Source organism: Crotalus tigris, unplaced genomic scaffold (assembly GCF_016545835.1).
Source record: "Crotalus tigris isolate CLP2741 ecotype Arizona unplaced genomic scaffold, ASM1654583v1 scf7180000024441.2113493, whole genome shotgun sequence".
NCBI classification, from domain to species: Eukaryota; Metazoa; Chordata; class Lepidosauria; order Squamata; family Viperidae; genus Crotalus; species Crotalus tigris.
This window is the reverse complement of record NW_024100610.1, coordinates 425,149-452,828: the sequence shown is the minus strand read 5'-3', so window position 1 is coordinate 452,828 and position 27,680 is coordinate 425,149. Positions and strand designations below refer to the sequence as shown.

At 38.9% G+C, this 27,680-nt stretch overlaps 1 protein-coding gene across 1 annotated transcript in view; it reads left to right on the top strand.

The window, feature by feature from the left end:
- Positions 1 to 3,087: 3,087 nt before the first annotated feature.
- Positions 3,088 to 27,680, top strand: part of BIN2 (bridging integrator 2) — a 31,823-nt gene continuing 7,230 nt past the window's right edge. The window contains exons 1-10 of the mRNA XM_039331990.1: positions 3,088 to 3,182; positions 11,788 to 11,868; positions 12,428 to 12,482; positions 13,854 to 13,948; positions 14,393 to 14,488; positions 16,116 to 16,223; positions 17,863 to 17,948; positions 19,700 to 19,775; positions 21,086 to 21,168; positions 22,907 to 23,705. Coding sequence (XP_039187924.1) covers positions 3,105 to 3,182; positions 11,788 to 11,868; positions 12,428 to 12,482; positions 13,854 to 13,948; positions 14,393 to 14,488; positions 16,116 to 16,223; positions 17,863 to 17,948; positions 19,700 to 19,775; positions 21,086 to 21,168; positions 22,907 to 23,705 — 1,557 coding nt within the window. The 5' untranslated portion in view covers positions 3,088 to 3,104. The remainder of the gene's footprint in view (positions 3,183 to 11,787; positions 11,869 to 12,427; positions 12,483 to 13,853; positions 13,949 to 14,392; positions 14,489 to 16,115; positions 16,224 to 17,862; positions 17,949 to 19,699; positions 19,776 to 21,085; positions 21,169 to 22,906; positions 23,706 to 27,680) is intronic.

Genomic DNA, 27,680 nt, shown 5'->3' with positions numbered 1-27,680 from the left:
AAACACTTCCAAGCATATTTTCTGTTTATAAGTATAGTTTTTGTTGAGTGTATTTTATGATTGAGCCAAATTTAACTGCTAAAGTTCATTACAAAGGAGCTGAATTTATTCAGCCTTTATTCTGTACCATTTCCCCAACCCAGTGCTCTTGAAGATGATGTTGCTTTGAATTGAAATTCCCATTTTATCCATGCTGGTTTGGGATTATAAACATATATAAAGAAAGCAAAGGTGTTTTTTAAAATCTATTATTAAGATACCCAATATGCATTTGATTTTCAACATCTTGCAAAATCTCAACCTGGCAATATTAGTGCCTGTATCATAATATACAATGATTCTTCATTCCATGTTTACAGTATTTCTTAAGACTAAATATAGTTATTCTTTTTCTATTCTGAAATGCATCCAAAGTCACATTAGAAAAACTGCTGTTATATTTTAGCACAAAACCCACAATAGAAAACAATGGAATTTGTTAACATTTTTGATTAGATTTAAAAAAAACCCAATATCTACATTTATGGTTGACTGGAAATCCCTTACAGACTTTTGCGTAAAATGGAAAATAATGCACTTATGATTTGTGATTTTAATAAGCAGAAAAAATTGTTTAATAGAAAAGAGTGAGTGTTTTTTGTAATCATCAAATAAGAGATAAATTTGTAATTGTACTTATGTTTGAGGCAAAGAAAACCAAAAACTTGTTCTTTCTACTTTTTATTCTTTCTTTCTGAACTTTTGATGTTATTCATGCTTAAGGTGAGACTAGAACTCACAATCTCCCAGTTTCCACCCTGGTGCCTTAACCAATACACCAAACTGCTCTTGCTTGTCTAAACACAGAAAGTTAAAGCATTAACATGCAGCATGTACAACAAGCTATCTGACCTATTTTGTTTTAATATCTTTTAAACCCATCTTTACTATAAATATAGCAGAATGGCTATACAACAACTTTTGCCTTGCAAATGGAAGGTTGCAGTTCAAAACACAGCATAAGCTGTTCAAACTATTAGTTTCTTCTTTCCACAACCTTCCTTTTAAAAACAAACAAACTTCCAGCGACACATAGTTTTTCTGTTCTCTAAGATTGAAAGGTTTCATTCCTAACTTCCAATATCCTATTGGTCTGGCTGTAAACATCTGGAGGGCATCTGGAGGGCAACAAAGTGATACAGAAAACTCTTGTCTGAATTTTTCCTGCACAATCTGATAGCTGATATGTTGCTACCTTTTGTAATGATAAAGCAAAACATGTTATATCTTTTGCTTCTGTAAGTATAGCAGCTGAAGAGGTTCTATCAGAACAGAATAATTACTAGATATTTTAAGATTTATCTAGCATTGATGTTCTAAGGCTACTAGATATCCAAAAAAAAAAAAAAACCCCAAAAGCCAGTCATGACTTAATGTTAGTATTTGCAATAAGGATGATTTAGATGAAAAGCAGTGACCTCGTGTGGTAAGGTGAGTGAGGACAGTAGCTCTCTATATTAATTGATTGTTCCCCAAAGAGGAAGTCCTGTAAAATATAAATATCCCATCATCTGCAGAACAATTTAAAACAATATTGAAACTCCCTTATCTTTAGTATAGGCTAGAAAATGAATGTCACCTCTGACATTTTCCATTTATACACTTCCCTCTATAAGTCACACAGTAAGAATTGTGCATGCTTCAAAAATAATTTAAGAGAAGTGTTTAGGGCTTTTTGTGAGTGCACCATTTCTATATAATTCATTAAGACAGTCACACTTTTGCAGGCTTCCAAGTGAGGTGGGAAAAATAAATGGTGCTGTGGCTTTAAGAATCCCATTCACCAAAGTTAATTCAACTCTATAATCAAATCCCCCTCCCCCTTTAAATCTGGCTTTGACCAAAGCTTTCCCCTCCTTCCTGTCCAAATTTGCTTGAATGAATAGTAGAGAGAAGCTGTGCCTGCAAAAGATCTAAAGCTTTCTTTCCAATTATTTTCAAAACATACGGAGTCCTATTGTGAGTCAAAATATTGAAGAAAGTAGCCCACTAATGACCAAAATTGTAGGACTCTATAGGATTAGCAAGATGGAAATATTTTTTAAAAATCAACAAACAATGGCTCTATTTTTGAAAGAAAGACATCATGATTAAGTTTCATGCTGCAGAAATAAGAGTGGCAGGCAATGAGATATCTAAACAAGAGATGGGAAATTACAAAATCTGTTCAGGAAGAAGATTTCTATGATCTGTGATCGCTCTTATACAAACAAATGGGGATGGACTGACTTTGATTTAAGTCTATTCTTAGAAGGAATAAAATACATTAAATGAGAAATCAAAACCTAGCATGAGTTTAGCTGGTTTTTTTTTTTTTTTTTAAAGAAATCAGCCACCAGAGAACTCTAACTGTTGCCTGTCTCATAACCAACTGCGGGCTGCTCCCGATCAATGTTGACTATATCCATAGAGTCAGTGGCTTCACATCCAAGGATTATCATAAAAATAAAAATAAAAATTTCCAGGCCATTCTAGAAGATGAGGATATGTGCTACTTAAATAGCCAGGCAGCAGTTTTTCCACACAACATACAACAACAGATAAAGCCAGTGGTGGGATTCAGCCAGTTCACACCACTTCAGCAGAACCGGTAGCTAATTTTTTGTTGCCCAGGCCCAGAATGGACTTCTGGAAGTGGCACCCATACAGAAAACTGGTTGCTCACATATTTGAATCCCATCACTGGATAAGGCCCAAGATGAGACAACAGTCAGCATTAGTTTTTTATAATGATGTTATGAGATCCATGAATTTGCTTGCACGTGGACTCAATATACCTAATTGCATTTTTTGTTTTCTATTTACCTAGTGTTGGGTTTTGACCTTAATTAAGGTTTTTCTGGCCTGACACGTACAAGAACAACTTTCCACCTTACATTATCTGTGAGGGAAACTTTGCTTATCCAGAACCCAGCAGAGGAAGCAAGTATGCCTCAAACCAATGGTGAGGCAGAGCCCAGCCTAGTGATCACTAACACGTCTTGACTTCCTTCCTTAAAGAAAAAAAATAAACCACAAATAAAGCTGATGCTGAAAACAGAAGTTGTACACAGCAAGTCACAGCCATGGCAGAAGGCAAGACAGGAGGTGCCGGCCTGTTTGCTAAGCGGGTTCAAAAGCAGCTCAGCCGAGCCCAAGAAAAGGTATTTATCTTGAAATGTTCTTTCACTTTTATAGTTTTATTGTGATCTGAAAATGATATGGGTACAGCCCTTGTCTTTTTTAGTTCTCCTAAATTGTCCCACCAAAATGAGAGGTTAGATAAAGTTGAAAGGGAAGTTGGGCTGTTGTTCATTTCTGCTTTCTGGACATTTTTCATATTGTCCTGAATATTTTTCATATCCTGGATCAAGCTGGTATACATACTATAGTATACTCCAATTTTACCCCTTGTAAATCTTGTAGGCTGGGATGAGAAGCAATGACTGGGTCAAAAACATTCAATAAAAGTTCAGAGTTGAATGAGAAACCGAGGAAAATGGATTTTGTCCACCCACCTCATCCTAATACAAGAGGCTAATCATCGCAACTTATCAGTTATCCCTGAGCCACCCCAAAGCAGATGCTCTCTTTCTTTCGATAACATCCCAGTGAAAGAAAGGATTTTTCTCCTATATATCTGAAACAAACAATCTAAACCAGAGGTCCCAAACCTTTTGGGCACCAGAGACCAGTTCTGTGGAGAAAGGTTTTTCCGTGGACTGGAGAGTGTGTGGTTTTGTGTGTTGCCTGCATTTCTATGTTTGTTTGTGTGGCTCGGTTGTTGGCATGCCACAGCCTGGTACCGGTCCATGGATCGGGGGTTGAGGACCCCTGATCTAAACCACATCTGTAGTTATGATGGTACAATACTTGGCCAAGGGAGGGAAGATAATGCTAATATACTAATTAATCCAAAGAAGAAGCACAGTTATGCTAAAGAGTTAAACTAGACAAATCACTATGACCTCAACTGAGCCCAACATTTATGTAGCTAAGCCAGACAGTTGTTAAGTGAGTTTTGCCCCATTTCCCAAACTTTCTTGCCACAGTTGCTAAGTGAATCATTGCAGTTGTTATATTAATAACACAGTTGTTAAACGAATCCGGCTTCCCCCATTGACTTTGCTTGTCAGAAGGTCACAAAAAGTGATCCCATAACCCTGGGACACTGCAACTGTAGTAAACAGATGCCAGTTGGCAAGCAATCCGCATTTGATCCTATGACTGTGGGGATGGTGCAGTGATTGTAGATGTGAAAAATAGTCATAATCACTTTTTTCAATGCTGTTGTAACTTGGAATGGTTGTAAATCAAGCACTGCCTGTATTCCCCATTCCAGGGATTCAGCAAATGTCGTTCTATCAAGCAGAATAGTGATCTTGGTCCAAAGCAGGCTAAGCGTTCACATGAACAGGCCCTCCCCTGGCAGTCATTCTAGGGTGAAGGTGAGAATCTTGAAAGAAGAAAAGAAAGACAGCTTAACATAAACACCTGCTATTTTGCAGGCAACAGCTGGGGATTCACACATATCCCCATAATAAAGTCAGTTTGCCCACGGTTCAATGTGGTAGGTGCATTTTGAAAATAATTGCATCTTGTGAGAAAGAAGAGGTGTTATGTTGTGGAAGAGATTTTGTCTGAAATGTTTAGAAATATATCGTCATGCATATATTTCTGTGACGCGGGTAGCATGTCTGTGCTATCCTGACTGGATGCCTTTTAGGAGCAGCATACGAATGTCGTTGTTATCAAAACCACTTGCAATGGGATAATTAAACAGAGGCTATGGTATCCGGTTTGGAGGCATAAACCACTTCTGTAATTTGTAGCTCTTTTCCTCTATGACCTCATAGCATTTTGCAAGAGTCTTGTCCAGTGGTGGGATTCAAATATGTGAACAACTAGTTCTCTGTGTCGATGCCGCTTCCGGAAGTCAGTGCTGGGCCTGGGCAACAAAAAATTAACTACCAGGTTTGCCGAAGTGATGCGAACTAACTGAATCCCACCACTGGTCTTGTCTCTCTTTTCACCTTATCCTTACCATAAAGTCCAGCTGAGGTATGTTGGGTGGAAAGGCAGGGACGATCCAGTTTCATGGGGATTTCTAGTGCCTGACCGTCAAATCAAATGTCAGTCTTCCTGGTCATAGTCCCACCCACGTTTTGCCACTCCCTGCTTTTGAGGAAGCAAATTGTTGCTCACAAAGCTTACGCCTTTTAGTAAAATTATTTAGTTGGAAAAGATGCTAACAGACTCTTACTGATTTCTGGCCCAGGACCTTAGCCTCTACACTATACTGGCTCTCAGGGTTAATATTTCCTCCATACCTATTCCTTTCTTCTAAATCATCTTAAAGTTGCTATTACTTGCAAGAGAATTGGCACCGGGCTTGATTTCCTACCATGTCCATAGTCCACAAACCCTCCAGCATCACACAACACACCCTGAATGGCCTTGCCCTCCCCCCCCCCAGAACGGTAAACAAAAAGAAGCCTGATCATCTGATGGTACAATGACTGGGAGGGGATTATATTCAGTCAAAAAGAATTGAACAAAAACGATCAGGAAGAATGCTGATCAGGAAGAAGCTCATAACCTGATAAGCTACATCTTTTCACATTCCCTGATGGCAGAACCTGGTCATGTGAGGTCTCAAAGCCCACTTTCTGCAATGCTTTCCCCACACACAAACATTAGAAGCGTAGAATTAAAGTAGTAGAGATGCTAAAGTTCATTTAGTCCAGTCCCATGCTTGGTGCAGGATCTATTAAAGCACCTCCCATCATCCAACCATGGTGTGAAAATCTCTAGCGATGAACTCATTGCTTCATTTAGCAGCCTGTTCCACTGGCTGCTAATTAGTACTGTACAGTCAGGAAGGTCCCGGTTCTAGCCTGGATATCTTTCTTTGCAGTTTGATCCCGCTTTCTTGGGGTAATAGAAATTAAGTCTTCTGTGTAATCACCTTTGGGACAGTCATGACCTGGATGACTGAGAATCTCCATAGACATTCTGTGTAATCAGTGTCATCAACCTGAAATTCAGTTTGATAGCCCCATTCTCCATCCTTTGATTCTTTACCTATATTCCCCTTTTGCCACTAGTTTGTATCCAGCCTTGAAATACTATCTTTTCTTTCATTTGAAATATCTTGACAGCTTTGTTCTTGAGGATGTATACACGTAAGAATTTTAGGTAGATTCTAATAGGTAATATATCTGTTGGGGTCATCCCCATGTAATTTATGTAATTAGCTTTTTACTAAATTTACAGTAGGTATGTATTACCCAAAACAAAAAAGCATCCTCCATGCACAAGATGGAATGGATCATGGGGGGGGGGGTTGGGAGGGGGGGGTGCCAAGCTTCACAGAAAATAGAATATTCCAAAAAGAATTAATTGTGCTCAGGACCAGTGCATATTGGTTGATGGGGATAGGGAGGAGAGGCAAAATGGAAAACTGAGAAATGATGTGACATTTTCAACTGACTGGCTGATACCTAGCTTAGGAGAACACTTTCTTTCTGCAGTATTTAGTCAGCAGTCTAACTTGTACAATGCTTTAAGGTAAAAGAATGTGTTGTGAAACTTCACAGAAATTCAACCTTAAAGGCCTAAGAGACTCTAAGATTATGTAATCTAGGCTGCAATAGTACACCTACCCACGAGATGGCAGCAAAGAGGTACAGAATATCCTCACTTTGGGCAGCCATCTTCTAATCTACAGCAAAAGTCTAGAATGAAGTCTTCACTTGGACATCAAAAGAATGGCAAAAGTGAATCCTTAGCCATCCTCTCCAGAGATGGGGAGTTGTAGAAATGCCTCAAGGAGACAAACCACTCCTGATACTGAAGATGGTGTCATCCCCTGGCACTTTACATGATGAACTTTTTATTTAATTTACTAAATTTACATACTGCCTAACTCCCAATGATTCAAGGACTTGTGGATTAATTTGTATTTTTATATGATTTTTAAATATCCCTTTCATCTTATAAGCTGCTTTGTTATTGGAATGAGAACATGTTAATGGAATGAGAACACACAGCTTTTGTTGTTGCTGACGTTGTGGTGAATTTTTACAGGGAATGTGTTTGGGTGGCTCATCCATCACTCTTCCTAATAGCCTGCTTGCCATATTTCTATTGCAATGGATGTACCAAGATACCATAATCAGTTGTTGGAAATAGCTGAGAAGAGCCTCACTCATCTGAGGATAATTGCTACGTATCCACCCAAACAGAGAAGGACAGCTTAGTTAGCACAATAAAGATTCCCGCCCTTCAGACTGGATTTGGATGACATGCTAGCTTAGTTAATCACGAATTACTCCATTATGCAAACTGAATATTGCTCAGATCTAGTTCAGTACAGCAACAGACAAGGGTGATTCTGACTCTATACCTGACAGCTCTTTATAGGCTCCATGTTTTATTGCTTTGCCTTAATGGAACTGGTAGCCCTAAGCTCTGCAAAACATTTTGAACTACAGTTCCCACAGTCCTTTACTATGGGCTTTGATGACCGAGAGAAACTGAAGCCTAAGAAGCCTGTGGTCACCAGTTTAACCACCCATTATTGGGCAGGTTAGCATCATGAAACCTCCATCATGTTCAGAAACAATATACTATTGAAAACCGGATGCTCAGGACAATGAAACAGAGGAAGCCCCATTTTTCTTAGCTTTGCTTTTGAGCACTTGGCTGCTGTAGAGCTTTCATTTAAGGGCTACAAAAATTCAGATAACCACTAAGTACAGCAAAAAGAAGCAGCAAGACTCCTGCTGTTAACAATTGACTGTCTGGGTTTATCCAGATATGGTAATTATGCATACCAAAAATGTTCTATTGAATAGATCTTCATTGGTCTGCTGAGCACGAGGCCAAATTCAGAAGGCACCATACTGCTTCAAATGTATTTTCCTAATTAACGCTTGGATTGACTTTAATCTCCTCCAAAACATTCTGCTGGTCCTGATAAACACTGAAGGAAGTCCTTTTATAGTAGTCAAATGCATTTTTGCTGTTTTTCTGTGTAAGTGTATTAATAGTATCGGATGGCAATGGGAGAGAAGGAAACCACAAGAAGAATGTTCCAGAATGCAGGGTGTGTCATCAACTTAGAGTGTGGGCCCTGCTCAAAACAAGCTTTCCTTCTCCCTCCTTCCACCTCATTACTACTATTCTATCCAAGCCCTCATTAGATGCAAGCAAGAAAATGATACTTGCACACACAGGATGCTGTGGAAATGTTCTGTTATTTGGCAAGAGGTGTCCATCTCTACCTCTTTACCTTATTAACTTGCAAGACAGAGAAATGATTAGAGCCATCAAACATTGCAGTCTTTTAATTAGAGGAATGGGGGTGGAATTCGTTTGCAAAAAATACAGGCAGTCCTCTACCACAACTGAGCCCAGAATTCCTGTTCTAAGCAAGAAAGATCCATTTTACAACCTTTCTTGCCATGGTTGTTAAGCAAATCACTGCAGTTGTTAAGTTAGTCACACCATTGTTAAGCGAACCTGGCTTCCACATTGACTTGGGTGGTCAGAAGGTCACTAAAAGGTGACCAGATAACCCCGGGACTCTGTAGACGTCATAACTATGAACCTGTTGCCAAGCGTCTGAATTTTGATCACGTGACCATGGGGATGCTGCAGTGGTCGTAAGCGTGTAAAACGGTCATACGTCACTTTTCTCAGTGTTGTTGTAACTTTGCACGATCACTAAATGAACTGTTATAAGTCGAGAACTACCTGTATGTGGTGGAATGTAGTAGCGAGATGGAATCCCAGGAGGAAGGAGGAAGTGCATTCCAGAGGAGTAAGAGGCAACTGAGCCCAGATGTCATGTGTGAGAGAAAGAGGGCAAAGGCCCTCCCTAATAGTTCACAGGTATATTATAGAGCAGTGTTTCTCAACTTTGACAATTTTAAGGCATGTGGACTTCAACTCCCAGAATTCCACAGCCAGCATTGCTGGCTGTGGAATTCTGAGAGTTGAAGTCCACATGCCTTAAAATTGTCAAGGTTGAGAAACACTGTTATAGAGGCAAAGACAGTACAGCGCTCAGTTTGGCAAGATTTTGTCTATATGTGAAATAATAATAAAAAAAAACCAACCTCAGCTTGAAAGAATCTCCCAAGTGTCGTTTTTGTTTTCGGCATGACAAATTAGCTCTGGTGTGCTGTCCAAGTTCCCAACTTTTTCTATACCCCGCAACCCTGGAATGTCTCTGACATATTCTCACACCCCTTACCAAAGTTCTAAATAACAGCAATGCATTATGCATATACACTATAATTTTGAAAACCCAAGTTTTCACACCCCCTGGAATATCGTCTCTCACCCCCGGGGTGTGACCACCCCTGGTTGGGAACCCCTGTTCTAAGATAAGATAACCTTTAATGTCATTTTTTTTACTGTGGGCACACTGGCACACATAAAAAATGAAATTCTGTTGCCTGCTCTCAAAAGTGTACACATACATAACACACGTACAAACATGTTATCTACAACATATGTATATACCTACAACCTTACATATAAATACATATAAATGTTAATCACTGTCCATCTTGAATACATAGTGGAAAGAGGAAGCTTGAGAGTTCACAAGGTTGATGCTATATGGAACTAAACTGTGACTGAATCTGGATGTTCTGCTTCGGATACCACGGAGGGGGTCGCAGCATTAAAAAGGTTGAGAACCACTGCATTAAACAATAATACAAAATGCGAGCTCTGACTGCAAAGGATTATTGTTTCTCCAATGGATGGACCCAACTTTGCTTTGGAGAACAGAGTCTTATCACTGTTAAATGTCGCACTGAACTCTTCTTCTTGTGCAACAAGAAATGGGAACTAGAAACCACTTTCAACATTACCTCTAAACGCTAGTTGCTCTGGGAGTGCACTGAACCACTTCTCCTGATGTATTTCAGTTTGTCAATCATGACAGTTTTATCAAAGGACCATTTTTATCTCAGACATTAAAAAAAAGAAAGTGGTCTGAAGAAATCCATCAAGGCAGAACAATAAAACACCAAGGAGGATATAGAGATTTGCTTTATTCTTCTGTTTCAGAGAGGTCCATGCTGAGTAGGACTGGATGGAATTTCACCCTGGAACTGAATTTAGCCAAAAATACTAGAGTTACCTAATTATGGAAATGCTGAATTATGCCAGAAAAGCTATTTCTTCATCTGCCCCAGAGATACCAGATATTGAAACTGGCATCTTCTGTAAGCAAATCTTAGGCTTTGTCATGTTTCCTCTACCACTCAGCACGGTCCTTTTTTGAAAGATTCTGGAAGAATGCAAAGTCCAGCCAAAGGATCCCAATCTCTCCCGAAGAGCCTAATTTCAGGAAGTGCAATTATACAAACGACCTCCCCCCCCCCAAGCTTATGCCCTTTGTCATTCCAGGAAATTGTGAGCAATATAATCCCCAAACTTCTAGAGGGAAATATTTTGTAAACAAGAGTAGTTCTGTTGTCTCTGAAGTTTACAACTGCATATAGAAACCACAGTGTTTTGGAATCATTTAATACAGAGAGATGCTCATAGTTTCTTATTCATATGTCACGACAGTGTCTATTTTAAGGTTATCAGATCTGGGTTGCAAAAATCCAGATGACTAAAAGATAGCCATGAAAAGGTACAAAAATTCTTTGTACTGTCATCCAGTGGTTCTCTGCTAACACTCCCCTTTTATGTAAACAAGAGTTGCGCTTTCAGTGCATTAAAAAAAAAAAACCTGGGATTTTTATTATTGCTAGATGATAATATCCCAGTGAAATATACCTGAGATTACACTCTTTGGATTTTATAGGTCTATCCGTATATTTAACATCAAGGAACAATTCATTTTACTTTTTTTTTAAAAAAAAATGTGGTGCTAATCTTTATTTTGGTTAGTAATCTGAACACAGTAGGTTACATAGACAAACCAAGAGAAGGCAGGTCTGTGCCTACTCATGCCGTGCCTCTTATCTTATCCTCCATGTGGTACAAATGTCTAAAAAAGGAAGAGTGCTGAAGTCATGTAGGCTATTCATGGGAACTGACAGATGGGCACTGTGTGGTTAGCAAGCTGCATTGCACATCTGTAATGGAGAGCTTCGTTTTGCATGGAAAATAAAAACATGCAAAAGAGTAGAGCTACCAGATTTGGGCTACAAATGATTTCTAGATGGTGACAGAGATGGTAGCTTCTATATCTCTCTGCTGCCCTCTCCTGGTCATCTGGAGATTTTCAGCTCAAATTTAACTGTTAAGAAAGAAACTGTTCCATATAGGGTTCCTATTGGGTTGCAAGTTACTGGAGAGTCCATGTATGTTTCTCTCCCTGAATTTTTATATAAATACATATAAATGTTAATCACTGTCCATCTTGAATACATAGTGGAAAGAGGAAGCTTTAGAGTTCACAAGGTTGATGCTATATGGAACTAAACTGTGACTGAATCTGGATGTTCTGCTTCGGATACCACAGAGCCTTCTCCCAGAAGGTAACAAGGAACTTATGGGATATCAGGCACTACTCCACCCATGGAAAGACTAATGATTGGGGGCTTTTTGCTAGAAGCAGAACATGATAAACCCATTTCTTTCAGTGCAGTGCCACTCACAGAAACAAGTCCACACTCACTCCATAGATGCACACCTCTAAAATAAGGCTTTATTCTACTCCCTGAATAAGTGAAGGACAAGAATGTACAGCAACTGTTGCAGTTCTCTTTTCTCTCCCTGTCTCTTCCATAGGTTCTACAGAAACTGGGGAAAACCGTGGAAACAAAAGATGAACAATTTGAACAAAGTGCCTATAATTTCCAGCAGCAGCAGGTTGTATGATGGAATTGTGGGAGCAACTTGTTTTCTGGAAATTTGGGGTTGGTGGAAAGGTGACATGTACTGTACAAGCCTAGGTCAGATTTACCTAGCATTTCTGGTATGCCAGAATATGAAATACCTCTTTACCAGGTTTTGTTTAAGACTCTCAAACTGTTTTTTTTTTTTTAAATAGAAGCTCAACCTGACTAGGCTGCTATGAAAGATCCTGATGATGCTATGTCTATAAATATGGGGATGCTAGGTTTATGGTAATACGGTAAAACATATTTGGCATAATCTTCTTCTCTGCAGGTTCCTGGATTGTAAGAAGACTGGGGGTGGGGTGGGGGAGTCCTATAAAAACCTCTAATGCAGCCTTTCCCAAATTTGACAGCCTCCAGATATATAGCCTTCAATTCCCTGAATTTTCAACATTGGCCATGCCGAATGGGTAATTCTGGGAGTTGAAATTTATGGATTTGGGAATGGCCAAGGTCCAGGAACAATATTCTAATAGGGATGACATGCAGAAATATACTAGAAGTACAATTTCCCTTTCTTTTCCCCCCAGATTGAAGGGCAAAAACTCTACAAAGAACTGAAGGCTTTCCTCATTGCTGTGAAAGGTACAGAAAACCCAAATTCTAGAATGGCACATTTTCTAAGTTAAGCCAGCAGGTATGGGATCTTAGCTGAAGCCTCCTCTGTTATCTGAGGAGACGCTGTTTAAAGAAAACAGATAGAAGCTTGCCTTTTATCTCCAAGCCCTTGTTAAGGCCATTAAAAATCCCATCCTTCCATCACGGAGCTTCTTGGCAGCGTATATGTCTCTTTGACCCTTAATTCTTACACAAAACTGCTGTGAAGAAATGACCCAGGAAGTTTCATTACTGAAAAGGAATCTAATATGGTTCCATAAGGTCTGCCACTAATGAGGATGAGAGAACCCCTTTAATTCCAATTTATGTACATTTATCTGCCAATTTGTTCTCTTCACAGATACAGGATGGGAAGTTTAGGAAGTTAGGAAGCTGTACTTGTTGCCCCAGAATGCAGTTTTCACATTTTTATTATTTTTTTAATATATATTTTATTGATTTTTTTTAAAACTAACAACCTAGTGCTTAGTAAACAGCATATTGTCTGGGTTCACATTTCACAACCATCAATAATAGTTAATTTCTATCATATCATACTATACATAACAGCTCTTCGTGATTTTCTCTTCTTCCCATATTGTTCTCTTTTGCGAACATTAGGTTAATACAGTTCTTAGTATTTCAGTAACAAAGAGGTTAAATATAAACATTTTTCTAACATTTATCCAATTAGTAATAGCATCAATATAGGACCTCTTTTCTAGTTAGTCCTCTTGGTTGCGTTATATGTCCTATTTTCAACATTCTCATTTAGACTTTTTCCCCACAAAATTGAAATCATTTTATATGTTAAGATTTTTTCAAAGTTGATTTATGGTTAAATATTTAAGCTGTTTCCCTCACAATGATCCTCCCAACAATTACATTTCTCATATCATAAAAAAAATACAATACTACTCAGAATAAGAAAGAAAAAAAGAGAAAGAAAACTATATCTCTTATTCCATGCTTCTTATCTTTCACATTTTTAATCACCTCTAATAGGGAAATTAAATTCATCATGTAATCACAAACTTCACCAAAGAGTTGAGGTTCCAGCAACTTAATTTTAAATCAGGCTCTTTAACAACTGAAGATTTCTACTCATATTCCCACTTCAGATATCATGTTATACCATAAGAAAGCTTTTTTAAAAAAAAATTAATGTGTTGTATGAATACAAACAGTTTAGTTTGTAAACTGTTCTTGGTGGTTTAGCATAGTGCGTGAACCTATTCAGAAGTGGTTATTTGGCAACTTTGGTTAAAATATGGCTTAGTGTCATATGCAAATACAGCCATTTATCTGGAGAACATGCTGACTTGTGACTTGTGCTATCAGTTATTTTGACTTTTCTAGGAATGCATGAAAGTTCCAAGAAAGTGTCTGAAACATTACAAGAAATTTACAATGATGAATGGAATGGATATGAAGAATTGAAGGCCATAGTTCAGGTAATCATGATATGTTCCAGATATCAAGGCTGTGACTTTTTAAACTGAAACATTAGACTTATAGCTAATTCCTAGCTATAGCTATTACTAGAAACCAGCTCTCAGAACTTGGACCTCCATTCTTAATTTTCCAGTATTCTAGAGTATCCTTGAAAATATGTAGGGTATATCCCACATTTCAGTTTTAAATGACACTAACCTTTCTTTTCTCTTTCTTTTGAATACTGTTTGTTCTGCTGCTCAATAAAAAACCCAATGGAATAAAAGGGTCTAAGGGTAGAAACTAAACCGATTCCTCTTGTTTATTCTCAGTCTCTGTATAAAAGATTTATACTTTTATTTTTAGAGTGACCCTGTAAACTTCTAGGTCTTCCTGGGAGAAAAGAATAACTGCACAGAGGTTATTTCAACTGCATTTTGAAAAGTGTGTCCCTTTTCTTACAGAGCAATGATCTTCTATGGGAAGATTATGAGGAAAAACTGGCAGACCAAGCAATCAGGACCATGGACAACTACTTGAGTCAGTTCAATGAAATTAAAGTATGTATTGTACTTCTGGATTTGTGTGTGCGATACGGTATGCACTGTCTAGAACAAAATACAATGCCAAGAAGTTCAGTTTTTCCTGTTGAAATATTTATAGTTTACATATAGAGTTCAATCTTTTTTTGCAAATAATTCATTTGGGTGTTATCTTCATCTAACTTCTTTTGGGGGGAAATGTCACCAATCTCACAAGAGGAACCAGCTCATTCTTGAATCTTGCCTTTGGTTTTCTTTTTTTTAATGCATGTATGTGTATTCAGACACTGTTCTTCTCCCCCCCCCCACATGTACATGCACATCCACACACTTCTTTTTCTTTTATTAGAAATACTTTTAAAAAGATATGGCAAAGTTTCTCCCCATCCTGACAGTTTATGTCTTATATATCCTGTTAAGTATTTTCAGCCTCTTTATTTCTTTATTTCTGTTGCAGTCCTTATTTCTAAAGAGCTTAGAAATCAGCAGGTCAAGAACTGGAGGAATACATCAGGAAAGTACCAGACTGGGTACTCTTTTCTGTTCTTTTTGGGAACAGAAAGAATAGAATAGAATAGAGTAGAGTAGAATAGAATAGAATAGAATAGAATAGAATAGAATAGAATGGAATGGAATGGAATGGAATGGAATGGAATGGAATGGAATGGAATGGAATGGAATGGAATGGAATGGAATGGAATGGAATGGAATGGAATAGAGCTGGAAGGGATCTTGGAGGTCTTCTAGTCCAGCCCCCAACTCAAGCAGGAGGACCTATACCATCTCAGACAAGTGAATGTCTAGCCTCTTCTTAAAAATCTCCAGTAATGGAGTCCCCACAATTTCTGGAGGCAAGCTGTTCCATTGAGCATAAAGGGAAGGTGGTCTTTGGTATCAATGGGAGAAGAGCAATCCTAATCCTGATACCTCTAATTTATGCTCAAAACCTTGGCCACCATTGACATCAATATTTATAAAAGCACATTCTAAACAATCATTTAATTGCCTTATATAAATTGTACAATATCTTACCATATTAATTTTTATGTCAACATTTTTTTTTATTTTTCCTTGTATATGATTTTATAGCTTGTCTTACTCTAGCCTTTCTGTGCTGCATAGGTTATATTGATATTCAGTGAGTTAACTCTCATTTTGTTTCACTGGTCAGCGACTGAAATAAAATACTAACTATAAAAATAGGTGAAATGCCTACATTTTTGCTATGTCAGGACACCAGCATCACAAATTCTGAATTATAATTATAATTCTGGAATCCAATGATGACATGAGTTGCAAGGAGAAATCTATCAGGGAACGTAGAAGCTCAAACTGAGCAGGCATAAAAAAGAGATAGCTTAGAGTTTTGGTTTTTAATGGGATTTGTAATACTGAAGACACAGCCAAATTTTATCCCTGTCACTGAATAAACTTTCTGCAGGGATTCTCTAGATAATCTTACAAGACCTTGTGCAAAGAAATCCTTACCAATACCTTGCTCTTCTTCTACACACCGAATGGTGCCTTGAAGATTGATTACTTTGCAGACTAGATTCAGAAAGGCTATTCAGATATTCTTTTAAAATAGTACACAAAGAAGACTATTGTCTCTAGATGACCTTTGATGTGTCCTCTTCCTTTATAGGAGCGAATTGCTAAGAGGGGGCGTAAATTGGTGGATTATGACATCAGCAGGCATCACTTGGAAACCCTTCAGAATGCCAAAAAGAAAGATGAAGTTAAAATTGCTAAGGTAAAAATACCTTCTGAGGAATCCAATTAGATACAGATCAAAGGGTTTATATTCAGACATTTCAGCTTCCATCTTTGGCTGCCATCCTTAGGATCAATAAGTTGGAGGAATCTGTTTGGTGGAGGACTTCTTGGTTCTAAGGCAAAAAGTGTGGTACTCACACACACACCAATTCCTCCAGTGGTTGAGCCAAACATTTTAGAGAGTTGTTTTTTTTTTCTTTTGCACTGGAGGAAGTTCATGGAGGGGTAAGGGGACAAATGGACTAAAACAATTATTTCACACCTGAACCTTCTTCAAAAAGATGTCCTGGTCAATTTGGGGATTTCAGCTGTGGAGGTGGCAGATATGCATTTCTATACTACAAACGTTTATATATATATATAAAAAAACCTTTGCCAGTTCCAAAAGAGACATAAATAGATGACACCAGAGGAATAGTAAATAAATGTACAGAAAAAAGGAAACAGTCAGCTGCTTTCCTCTACATTTTAAAAACAAATTCTGCATGCCTTATTGTTTCATTGGTGAGGGATTATCCCTTCAATTTTCAAAGAGGAAAAGCAGGGGCAATTAATTGCTAAAGGAGCAATATGATAAGCAGAAGGAAACAACAGAAAGAAAAAGCTGATCCGGTTTTCCTGTATAGCCTATGGAGAAGGGAAAAAAAGTACCACGTAACTAGCTTGAGAAAACCCAGAAGGCTGTTTCTAGTGGCAAGCAATGGGGAATAAAGAGCTGCTGCCTCTTCTTCTCTAGAACATTTCTTCTCAACCTCAGCAACTTTAAGATGCATGGACTTCAAGCAAGCTGGAGAATTCTGTGAGTTGGTCTGTGCATCTTCAAGTCACTGAGATTGAGAAACTTGCTCTAAGAGTGATTATCTTTCCTTATATGTTGGTAAAGGGAAACCAGGAAGAACTAAGTGCTGAAGGAAAGTTGAGTAGAGATCAATCTTTCTCCAGCTGATCTCTTCCATATGTGTTGCCACAGCTGTGTCCAGAACTCCCAGCTCATGTGTGGGAAGTGAGTTACAGTTCCAGTACATCTGGAAGGCATCAGCTTAAGGAAAGATAGTATGAAAAAAATAGCAAAATGGGAGAAAGGCAGCCTGGGAGCTCTGCTTTTCTGTGCTGCATACGACCTTGCAGAATGGCAACAATCATAGATAGGTTTACACAAAGTTAACTTTTTGTGTGAAGAGCATAGCACAAAGGGACAACATGAAGCTATAGCCAATCCACATCTTAGAAATGGGTGGGTCTCGAAAGGTCCCTACGAAAGTTACTGTGATTGCTAATTCCCCCCCCCCTTTCACAGAAGAGAAAACTTAAAAAGTAGAGTGATCATACAACTATCATTCTATTTAACTGGTTAAATTGAATTTTAATCACCACTTAATAAAATTGTAAAATTAAACTTAGTGGTGGTTTTTTGTTTTGTTTTGTTTTAACCTGGACCATCCACTTACTTTGCCTGACTCAGCCTATTTCTTGGAGAACACCCTGCAGTCTGAAAAAAAAAAAAATGTTAGGCATCTATGCTGAAGACTGTGTAACCAGAATCTGGGACTTTTTATCCTTGACTGCCTCGCCAGTCTGCAGTTTCTGTTCCTCTAATTAATGTTTGGATTCCATAGGCTGAAGAGGAGTTTTATAAAACCCAGACTGTCTTTGAGGAACTCAATAAAGAGCTACGAGAAGAATTGCCAGTCCTTTACAACAGGTAATGCATGCTGAAGGTCCAGTTTCTGATGTAACTTCCCCATCACAAGACCCATCACAAGACTCACTGATGATGCACACCTGACCCATCACCTGACCCATCACAGACCCTCACTTGACACACCCACAACTGAAACTCTTATAAACAGAAGAACACTGACATCCCCCAAACCAGGGATAGGCAACCTTGGCTCTTTTATGACTCATGGACTTCAACTCCCAGAATTCCTGAGTCAGCTATGCCTACCCCTGCCCTAAACTCTGCTGAAGATTTTACCTAGCCTGGTAATGAAACATTAGGAACCAACCCACAAGGTTGGAGGACAAACCTTCACCCTCATCCCACACCCAAACTATAGCTATTCAACACTATTACAGTCCAGAAGATTGCTCAAACAGAATAGTGCAAGTGGCAGAATAAAGGCAGAGAATAAGTCAAATTTTTCAGGACTCTACTATGAAAGCACATATACTGTAAACTATGCATTTGTTGCCGGGAACGTACTGAGGCCTGGTGGCCATAGGATGGCAGCATAATCGAGGTAAAGTAAGTATTAGTTCTCTGTAAAGAGTGATTTAGAAGGAAACTACTAGTGGCTTGTAGAACAGTGTTTCTCAACCTTGACAATTTTAAGGCATGTGGACTTCAACTCCCAGAATTCCATAGCCAGCATTGCTGGCTGTGGAATTCTGGGAGTTGAAGTCCACATGCCTTAAAATTGTCAAGGTTGAGAAACACTGTTGTAGAAGAAGAAAAAAAAGACAACACGAGAAATCCAAATTCTCCCATTTATTCCTCTTTTCTATAACACCCAGTTCCTGAAATGCCTGAATGTCACCTTACTAGGCATTCTGTTGCTGCACCTGCAATCAATACTGGGGAATTCATCAGGTTAAAGTCTCACAATCTGAAAGAAAGTAGGCGGCCTTGGTTCAGGTGATACAAGTTCAAATTTTCACTCAGACTCAAAGTTGGATGGGCAAGCCTAATTTAACCTCACCAAATTGTTGTAAAATGTTATAGCTTCCAGACATTTTTAGGGGACATTCACAAAGTGCCCCATCTACATTCTTGAATTAACCTATTCTGTTCAATACATTATATATTTGAGTTTGCCATCCAGAATCTTTGTGGAACAGCCTTAGAGAATGAATGAATGAATGAATGAATGAATGAATGAATGAATGAATGAATGAACAGATGAATGAATGAAAACTAACTAATGGATTGGGACCACACAGAACTTTAGCTTAGTTCTGTACAGAGAACAAATGCAGCTAGTAGGTTTTTTCTTGACCCAGTGAAGCGTGTTGTGTGAACATAGCCATAGAAGCTATTATGCCATCCCTAGAACAGGCTTAACAGATGAAGAATAAAAGAACTTTTTCCACATCAAGAAAGAATGCAAAAATTCATAGGAGTGATGCTATTCTGCCCATATTGCTTCATTGCCTTACTGACACAATATGCTAACTCTTCAAGTAGACCAGACTTGAAAAACCAAAGTTATGAATACTAAAACTACTTTTATTATAAGGTTACAGTACTAGAATCTTGCAAGTCTGAAAATGACTTTCCCCCTCCCTGCCTTTATCCTAAAGAGAATTAGGGAGGGTCCAGTCTTGAGACAATTTTCCCATTTTCTTGCTGTAATAGGTTATTTGGCTCACAAATGTTTTTTTTTTTCCCCTCGTTGAGTTGCTCAGCTAACTTAACATTGATTTGCCTGTTTTGTCTTCATTCTTTCCTAGTCGAATTGCATGCTATGTGACAATATTCCAGAATATTTCCAATCTGAGAGATATTTTCTACAAGGAAATGAGTAAGGTAAATATGCAGTGGTGGAAAACATACCGCTTATTAAGAAAAGACTCCTGGTGTCTTTTTCCCACCCTGGCTCGCTCATAATTCTGCAGCTGGCTGGAGAATTCTGGGAGTTGAAATCCACACGTCCTTCAGGCTGCCAAGGTTGAGAAATGCCAGGTTAGATTATGCGTGTGGAAACCCAGCAAATGTGAAAGCAACTGTTGCTATTTAAGTGGCCAGAAACCAGGAAAGAGCCAGCTGTAGACCAAATAGTATCCTTATCAATTGGTGAGAAGTTTGATTACCTTGACTTGTGGGTTGTTTTTTTTTAAATTTCACCACTAAGGCATCATTTATCCTGTGCCAAAAACATGAGATGCGAGATCTGATAAATGAGACCTGATAAATGAAACCTTCCTCATTTATTAGCAGGAAGATTCAAATCCAGGAAGCCCCACTGGCAATTGCACAATACCTGCCCAACAACTTTAACATCGATTCTCAATGGAAAGCCAAATGAGTCGCTGAACACCCAGTCATAGGATGTCCTCAGGGTCACCTGAGTAGTGCAAATGGCTGTGAAGCCTTCCTGAGTTGAAAGGACTGTGTTGTAGACTGGAGATAGATGATGTTATATCCCGCTCCCCCTCCTCTGTTGAGAGAGGGCTGTTCAATTTTGGCATAGGTGGCCTAGGCAGCATCTCTTTGCCCTGTCTGCCAAGGTCTTTCTCACATACCATTACACTCTGACCCAGGAGGATTCTCAAAGCAGAAATGCTAGATCTACCAATCAGAAGAAACTAGGCAACTCTTCCACATTTCAAACAGATTCAGACAACAGTGTGAAAGCACAGCAGGGTTACAGCTGGGTGATAACATCCTAGGGATCACCACCAGCACCCTGTAAATACTGTGCATGGGTTTCAGAAAAAAAAAACATGGACTCTTCTATAGCAATATTGCCCAAGCCTTTTCTTCACATTATTGTATTTTTCTTTTGGGTGGAAACATCTGAGGTTAGCTATGTCCTGCTAAACCCTGTAAAAGTGGAAGGATGTGATTTTTTTTAATGTAATATTGAGCAATTGAGATTTCAATTGTTGAGCCACATGTTCCATTTTCACTGGGAGAAGGAAGAGTCATTACTCAGCCAATGACACCTTGAAATCCTCATCAAGAATAAATTCAGGTAACAGAGTTAATAAGTTGAAAGAGTGATAACTTTAATCATAATAGATAGTGATAATAAAGTTGAAGGTGATGATTATGATGATATGTCCTTGTGGTTGTTGTGTATGAATGTTTTTCCCCCTAATTCTTCCTGCTTCTAGCTAAACCATGACTTGTATGATGTAATGAGCAAGCTGGAGAACCAACATTCCAATAAAGTCTTCATCATTAAAGGGGTCTCCAGGTAAGTGATTTCCTTTCTGCTACAGATCTGTTAGGAGTCTGAGTAACATCCCAGGAAAGCTGAGAGAGAGAGAAATCTCCTTCTCTTTCCAAGTAGCTGTCAAGTGATCTAGCTTGTTTGCTTTTGTTATGGATTAAAAGATTTTGAATACATCTTCACTAAAAGAGATTCTTAAAATTATTTAGAAAAAAATATTCATAAAATCAAGATGTGATTTTTTAAAATGTAAGTAGCAACCCTAGAGTAGCCAGAGATAAAGCAAACAAACACAGAAGCCTTTTGGATGGCCATCTCAGCTTTAGTAAGCATGGAGGGAGGGAGGGAGAGAGAGAGAGAGAGAGAGAGAGAGAGAGAGAGAGAGAGAGAGGGAAGGAAGGAAGGAAGGAAGGAAGGAAGGAAGGAAGGAAGGAAGGAAGGAAGGAAGGAAGGAAGGAAGGAAGGAAGCTTTTGCAATAATTCCAACAGTCTCAAGATCTATAGGTAACTAATTCTATTACTTCTGAACCGTTACTGATAAAGGTAAAGCCTATTCTGAAGTTCAGTGGCCACTGAAATAACGAGGTGATTTCAGATAGCTTGAAACTAAAAGTACATTAATAATTCCACAGGCTCTTCTTGAATATAACAACACTTCTTCCATATAATTATCTTCAAAGGAGTGTTTTAATGGCAGCTAGTACTAAATTTTACCCATTGGCAAATTTAAAAACGGTCTTGCTGTATCACTCAGGGAACCATCTCAGTTTCTGCATGCATTCTACAGGTGAAGAAGGAGTCATGCAATTCAAGGGGCATTGGGACCAGACAGCTGGCCCCTTGCAAAATTCATGCTGTTTTCCTCACATTCGACTGCATTCTCATACAATTTGTATGAGAATGAAGAGAGAGGTTGTTCCTTCCAGCAATTTTGGCATGTGTGTTTCAGGTGAAGCTCATTTATAGTGACAGGTGTCCAGTTGCAATATCTGGAACCCCATATCCGTTTTTGCTCACAGTAAGGATCCATTTTCATTGCAATTATAAGTATAAGAAAATACTTATAATTTCTGTGTAAAGCAAGTGTACAGAAAGAAATAGACAATGTGTAACAATTGTTTAACACCTAATGGGTAATACAACCTAGAGAGGGGAAAGTTACAGAATTTATGATGGTTAGAATTCCACCTGAATGAGTTTCAGTACTGTGAAGAATACAGCATCTTCAGTCATTCCAAGAAGCTACTTCCCTGAGTTTGTCCCAAAAAGTAATCTTTAATTTCCAGACTGACTTTGGATGATGCGAGTGGTAGTCTAGTACAATCTGAAGGGCATTGTGAGGTGAGCTTTAATGAGGAATAGCCTTCAAACCACATGTTCTCCCAGCTGTTTCCGGCTGAACCACAAAAATTAATTAAGTCATACAGTCATTCAGAATTGGCTGTGTTGTTTTCTACTGTTTTAAAGTATGTTAATGCTTTAACACTTCTTTTATTTGGCATTTGAAACACATATGGCTGCCATTTGGGTGTAAACATCTAAATAAGGCTTTGATTCTCAAACGGGTTGAGGCTTTGCAAATCCCCAAATTCATAACCAGAAGTGCAAAGTGAATTCCAGCTGAGGATTGTTGGACTTGTAATCTCAGTACATAGGAAGAATGCCAGAGTAGGGCATGCTGAACTAATTAAATGCCAGATTTTGGAGGTTGCATATTCAAATATTCTAAGTAGCTTTTTTTTCTCTCCTCCTCTCAATGTAGCAACAGAGGTTCTTTGGTTATTTCATCCCCAGTAAGCCCAACCAGCAACTCTTTTCTGCCAGCAGGGAATAGCATAAATGAGGTCTCCACATCTCTCATTGCCATGTCCCCAGATCAAGAAACAGAAACTATTTCAGCCACCAAGGTGGCATCCACAAAAGAAGAGGTCAAAGAATTGCAAAATGAGGCTGGCCAAAGTGTCGAGTCAGACTCTCAGTCTGTTAGTGGAACAGAAGGCAAAAGCCAAGAGAATCAATCGGAAGAGCTTGAGGTTGATTCCGGCAGGACCCTTGAGGTAGTGGCAAAGAACCTTGCGGTGGAGATTTTATCACAGGCAATGGTTGAAGCTACTGGCAAAAGGCAAAGCATTTCTAAAGATTCAGAAGATCCTGAACAGCCCTTCTTGGAAGGAAACACTGAAGCCAATGATATACCTGGAAAAGAGGGTGGTTCTCTGCCCCAGGCAAAGGATGAAATCCCAGCTCTACTGAAACACGACCTTGAGCATGCCAAAGAGATCCAGGATGAGATGCAGATTGAGAAAGCTAATGGTGAGGACCGCAAAGGGCCGCCTGAGGAGAGCTCTTGCCCTGAAGATGATGATCCCCGAGGTCTTCCCTCTTCAACCAAAGATGAAGGAGACTCAGAAGAGGTCCCATCTGCAACTGATGAAGCTGCTCCACCAAATACGGAGACAGATGAGAGTAGCCACAGCTGCAGAGATGTAGAAGATGATAACAGTAGCAGTGAAGGAAGCATGGAAGAAATTGAGATTTCCCCCAAGGGTACCTATGCTCAGGTAAGAGACGAGGAGAAATCTCACCGACCCCTTTTCCAATTGCTAATTAGCCATAAAAAGCAACTGCTGTAGCTAAAATATTTCAGTAGGGTACCTAAAATACGTGTTGCAACAATGCAAGGATGTTTCTGCTCAGTAGAAATTCAAATGAATAACAATATGATATTTTGCATATTAGACACGCTAGTTTGCAGGGGATGGACATGTTTGCTGACCAAAAAAAACCAAGAGGAAAAATTAAATGCCACTGGCTGTCCAGCTCTTTGTTTAGCTATAAAAAGAAGAAGGCCCCTTGTCAGAGCAGGAAAACTGTGACACAATTATTTTTGCTGTATATATATCATAAAACTGGCATACAAAACACTTTCTCACCGTTCTTTTGCTCACCAGTTAACACCCTATCTTCTCTAAGCAGTAGGCCCATCCCCTTTTCTTCCTCTTAGTAGTACATAGCTCAAAAATGTTCCTTGCGTGTCTGATGACATTAACTATTTGTTGGTACAGCTTCCTTGATCATTAAACCCAACCATTTCCTCTACATGCTCTCTTAGCTTGAACAAAAGTTTCCTAAACTTCCATAATGGTTTCCTAAGCTACCTCCATTTTTTTCTCCTTAAATAACCGTATTTCCAGCAACATATTTTTGAAAAGTTCCCAACTTTCCCACTCTCCCTTTGACCTGAGGATTTTTATATGTGAGACCTCACCTAGTACCTCTCTAAACTGGTTTGAAATGGTCTCCTCTGAAATTTAGTTTGTATGTACGACTACACTCCAATTTCATTTTATGTAGACCCTTTAAATGCAAGACGACATGGTCATTTCCTCCCAAGGCTGCAAATGCTTTATTTGATTTTCAATCAGTTCTTTTCCTGTTGGTTAGGAAAGATCTAGGGGATTCAATTCCCTGGGGTCTTCTCCAGCTGTCTAGGAAATGAGATAGTCAACATGTCCTCTGAAGGACCTTGAAGTTTGGGCTGAGTTGGCTTTCCAGCAGAAGTCCAACGAACTGAAATTTTCTTTCTTCTTCTTCTTTTATTTAGATTATTTTTTCTTTTTTTCTTTTATTTAGTTTTATTCATTTATAACATAAAATATGAAAATACAAAAGCAAATAGTAGGGGACAACAGTAGAAAAAGAGAAAACAAAAAAGTGTGAAGAAAGGGGGAGAGAAAAAAACAAAAGACATTGACTTCCAACTCTCTCTTTTGCAGTAAAATCAGACATTAAAATCAAATCTCAACTTTTAACATTTCTATAGTAGAATGCACTAGCCACTTCTGTATCGGCACATTGGTCTAATCCAGTGGTTCTCAACCTGTGGGTCGGGACCCCATTTGGGGTCAAACGACCATTTCACGGGGGTCACCAAACGACCATTTCACGGGGGTCACCAAACAATGCAGTCTGCCATTTTTTTCCCCTTTTCCTTAGCTGTGCTACTCCCTTTTATTCTATTGGCTTTTGAAAGCCAATAGAATAGACTCTCTTGAATAGAGTCTAATTCTATTGGCTTTCAAAAGCCAATAGGAATTGTCCAGGCTGTCTCTGCCCTGCTGAGCCCGCCAAAAGTCCCATTCTGCAAACGGTGCTGCACCAGTTGAGTAGTCCTCGACTTATGACCGGTTGAGTAGTCCTCGACTTACAACCGGCTGGGGGTCGCGGCATTAAAAAGGTTGAGAACCACTGGTCTAATCGGTAAAACACAAAATCATAATATCATTTTTCCCACTTCAAGCACGAAGTCCACAAGCGGTTTCCAAGTAGAAACAAAAGTACTTATGTTCTTTTCTTTTATCAGCACAGTCAATTTGGCCATCTCTGCTAATTCCATCAGTTTTTGTAACCATTCATCCATGGTAGGAATCGAGGCATCCTTCCACTTTTGTTCATAGAGCAGTCTTGCTGCCATTGCCATATATAAAATCAGAGTTCCAAAAATTTTTTCCAGTTCTTTCCATTAGGTCCATAAGGAAAGTTTCTGGTTTAATCTTTATGTTCACTTTAAGAATTTTCTCCATTAATATATGAATCCTACTTCAATATTTCTTTGCCTTATCACATGTCCAGCATAAATGTTAAAAAGTCCCTTCTTTAGATTTACATTTCCGGCATTCATTTGAAATACCTTTATACATTCTAGATAACTTATCTGGCATTAAATAACAACAACATATCATTTTGTAGAAATTTTCTTTGAGGTTATAATTTAATGTGAATGTTAAGCCTTTTATCCACATATTCTCCCATTGTTCAAACATCATATTATATTCAAAGTTGAAATTTTCCATTCTTTGTACATCTCTCCTTCCTGGAAGTTCTTTCATCAATCCAGGAGGGAAGATTATGAAAATCTTCTGTCTGCTTGGTTATTGTTTTCTTCCTGGTATTCTTACTCAAATGCTCTTAACTGGACCCTTGGTTAAATTCCTGGATCTCTATGTGTACTTTCTTCACATACAATGCTGTTCTACAGTGTGTCTTAATCCTTCAATTAAGTTCATCATTTAGTCCCTGCATTTTACTCCTACATTTCAGGAATGCTTACAAAATCATCTTTGTCCTTCCACCTTAGGATTTCTTATTGTTTGTTCCTTATATCCCATGTATTGGCATGGAGGCAGTAAATACCTTATGTCATACAGTATAACTTGATCTATTTCTTCCTGTACTTGTCTACTCATTACAGTACTGGATGTCTCCATCTCTGGAGACATCACTCCTAGGTTCATTCCCACTCCTTGGCACTGCACTATTTTCTGGGGCTTCCTCTGCTACAGGATTCATTTTAAAACCCAAACACATTCAATTTTTCAAGCCAAACATAGCATTGCCAACACATTCTTGCCAGCACTCATGAAGACAGCTCATCGTTTGCCAGGAGAATCTCACTGCAGAAATACATCCCATGGGCTTGTTGTTGTTCAGCCGCTAAATTGTGTCTGACTTTTCGTGACAACCCCCCCCCCCCGGACCATAGCACTTCTCTGTCCTCCACTGTCTCCCGAGTTTGCCCATTCCATGGGATACAAGTGTAATAATAGATAAAATAAGAACACAAGTGTGCAACCCACACAAACTCTCTCTCTCTCTCTCTCTCTCTCTCCCCCTCCCTCCCTCCCTCCCTCCCTCCCTCTCTCTCTCTCTCTCTCTCTCTTTCTCTCTCACACACACACACACACACACACATACACACACACACCCAAAGGCTCATCTAATTCAACTATTATTTTTCCTGGAGTTTGTTAGTAGGCTCTGCAAGAGATAGCTTAGCTTCTTACAGTGATCTGCTTTTTCTACTCATCTGATTACACTCAATTCTCAAGGCCATTTTTGCCTGCCAAATTTGCCTTCATGTTTAGCAGCATATGTTTTCAAAAGCCCAGGGCTTGGTGCTTTTGGAAGGCATAACCGACATTTTTAAAAAGGGATCATCACATTCAGTGAGAAAAACAAGCTAGTTTCCTAAAACAGCAGAGCTTTACAGTACCAAATCTGCTGCTTCAAACAATCATGTCAATCTTTCACGTTCATATTGTCCTTTTGATATCTTCAAAGACCTTGGGGTACCTCAATAGCCTTCCATTCTTCCACATGGGACTGGTATTTGACCCCTTGGCTGCTGAACCTCAGAGCTATGTCAGGCCCAAGGCACAAATGAATGGACAGAAAGAGATGGAGAACAACAAAGAGATAGATGGCTTCTGGCCATCAGGAAAAACAGTGTGCAGTTTTTCTTTCTTTCCTTAATGACGTTTCTGTAGTCAGAACATGACAAAAGAGTATGCTGGAAATGTGGGCAATATGGAGTCATTTTATCATGCCTGGTGGACTCATAAAACGCAGGAAATTTAGGGTTCAAATATACACAGTGTTACAAAAAAGATTTTTTTTATGGATTTATAATTGCTGTTAAGAATATTGAAAGGCATTTCTTCATAATGTTTTCTTCTCTTTTCTTTTTCTTCCTTTTG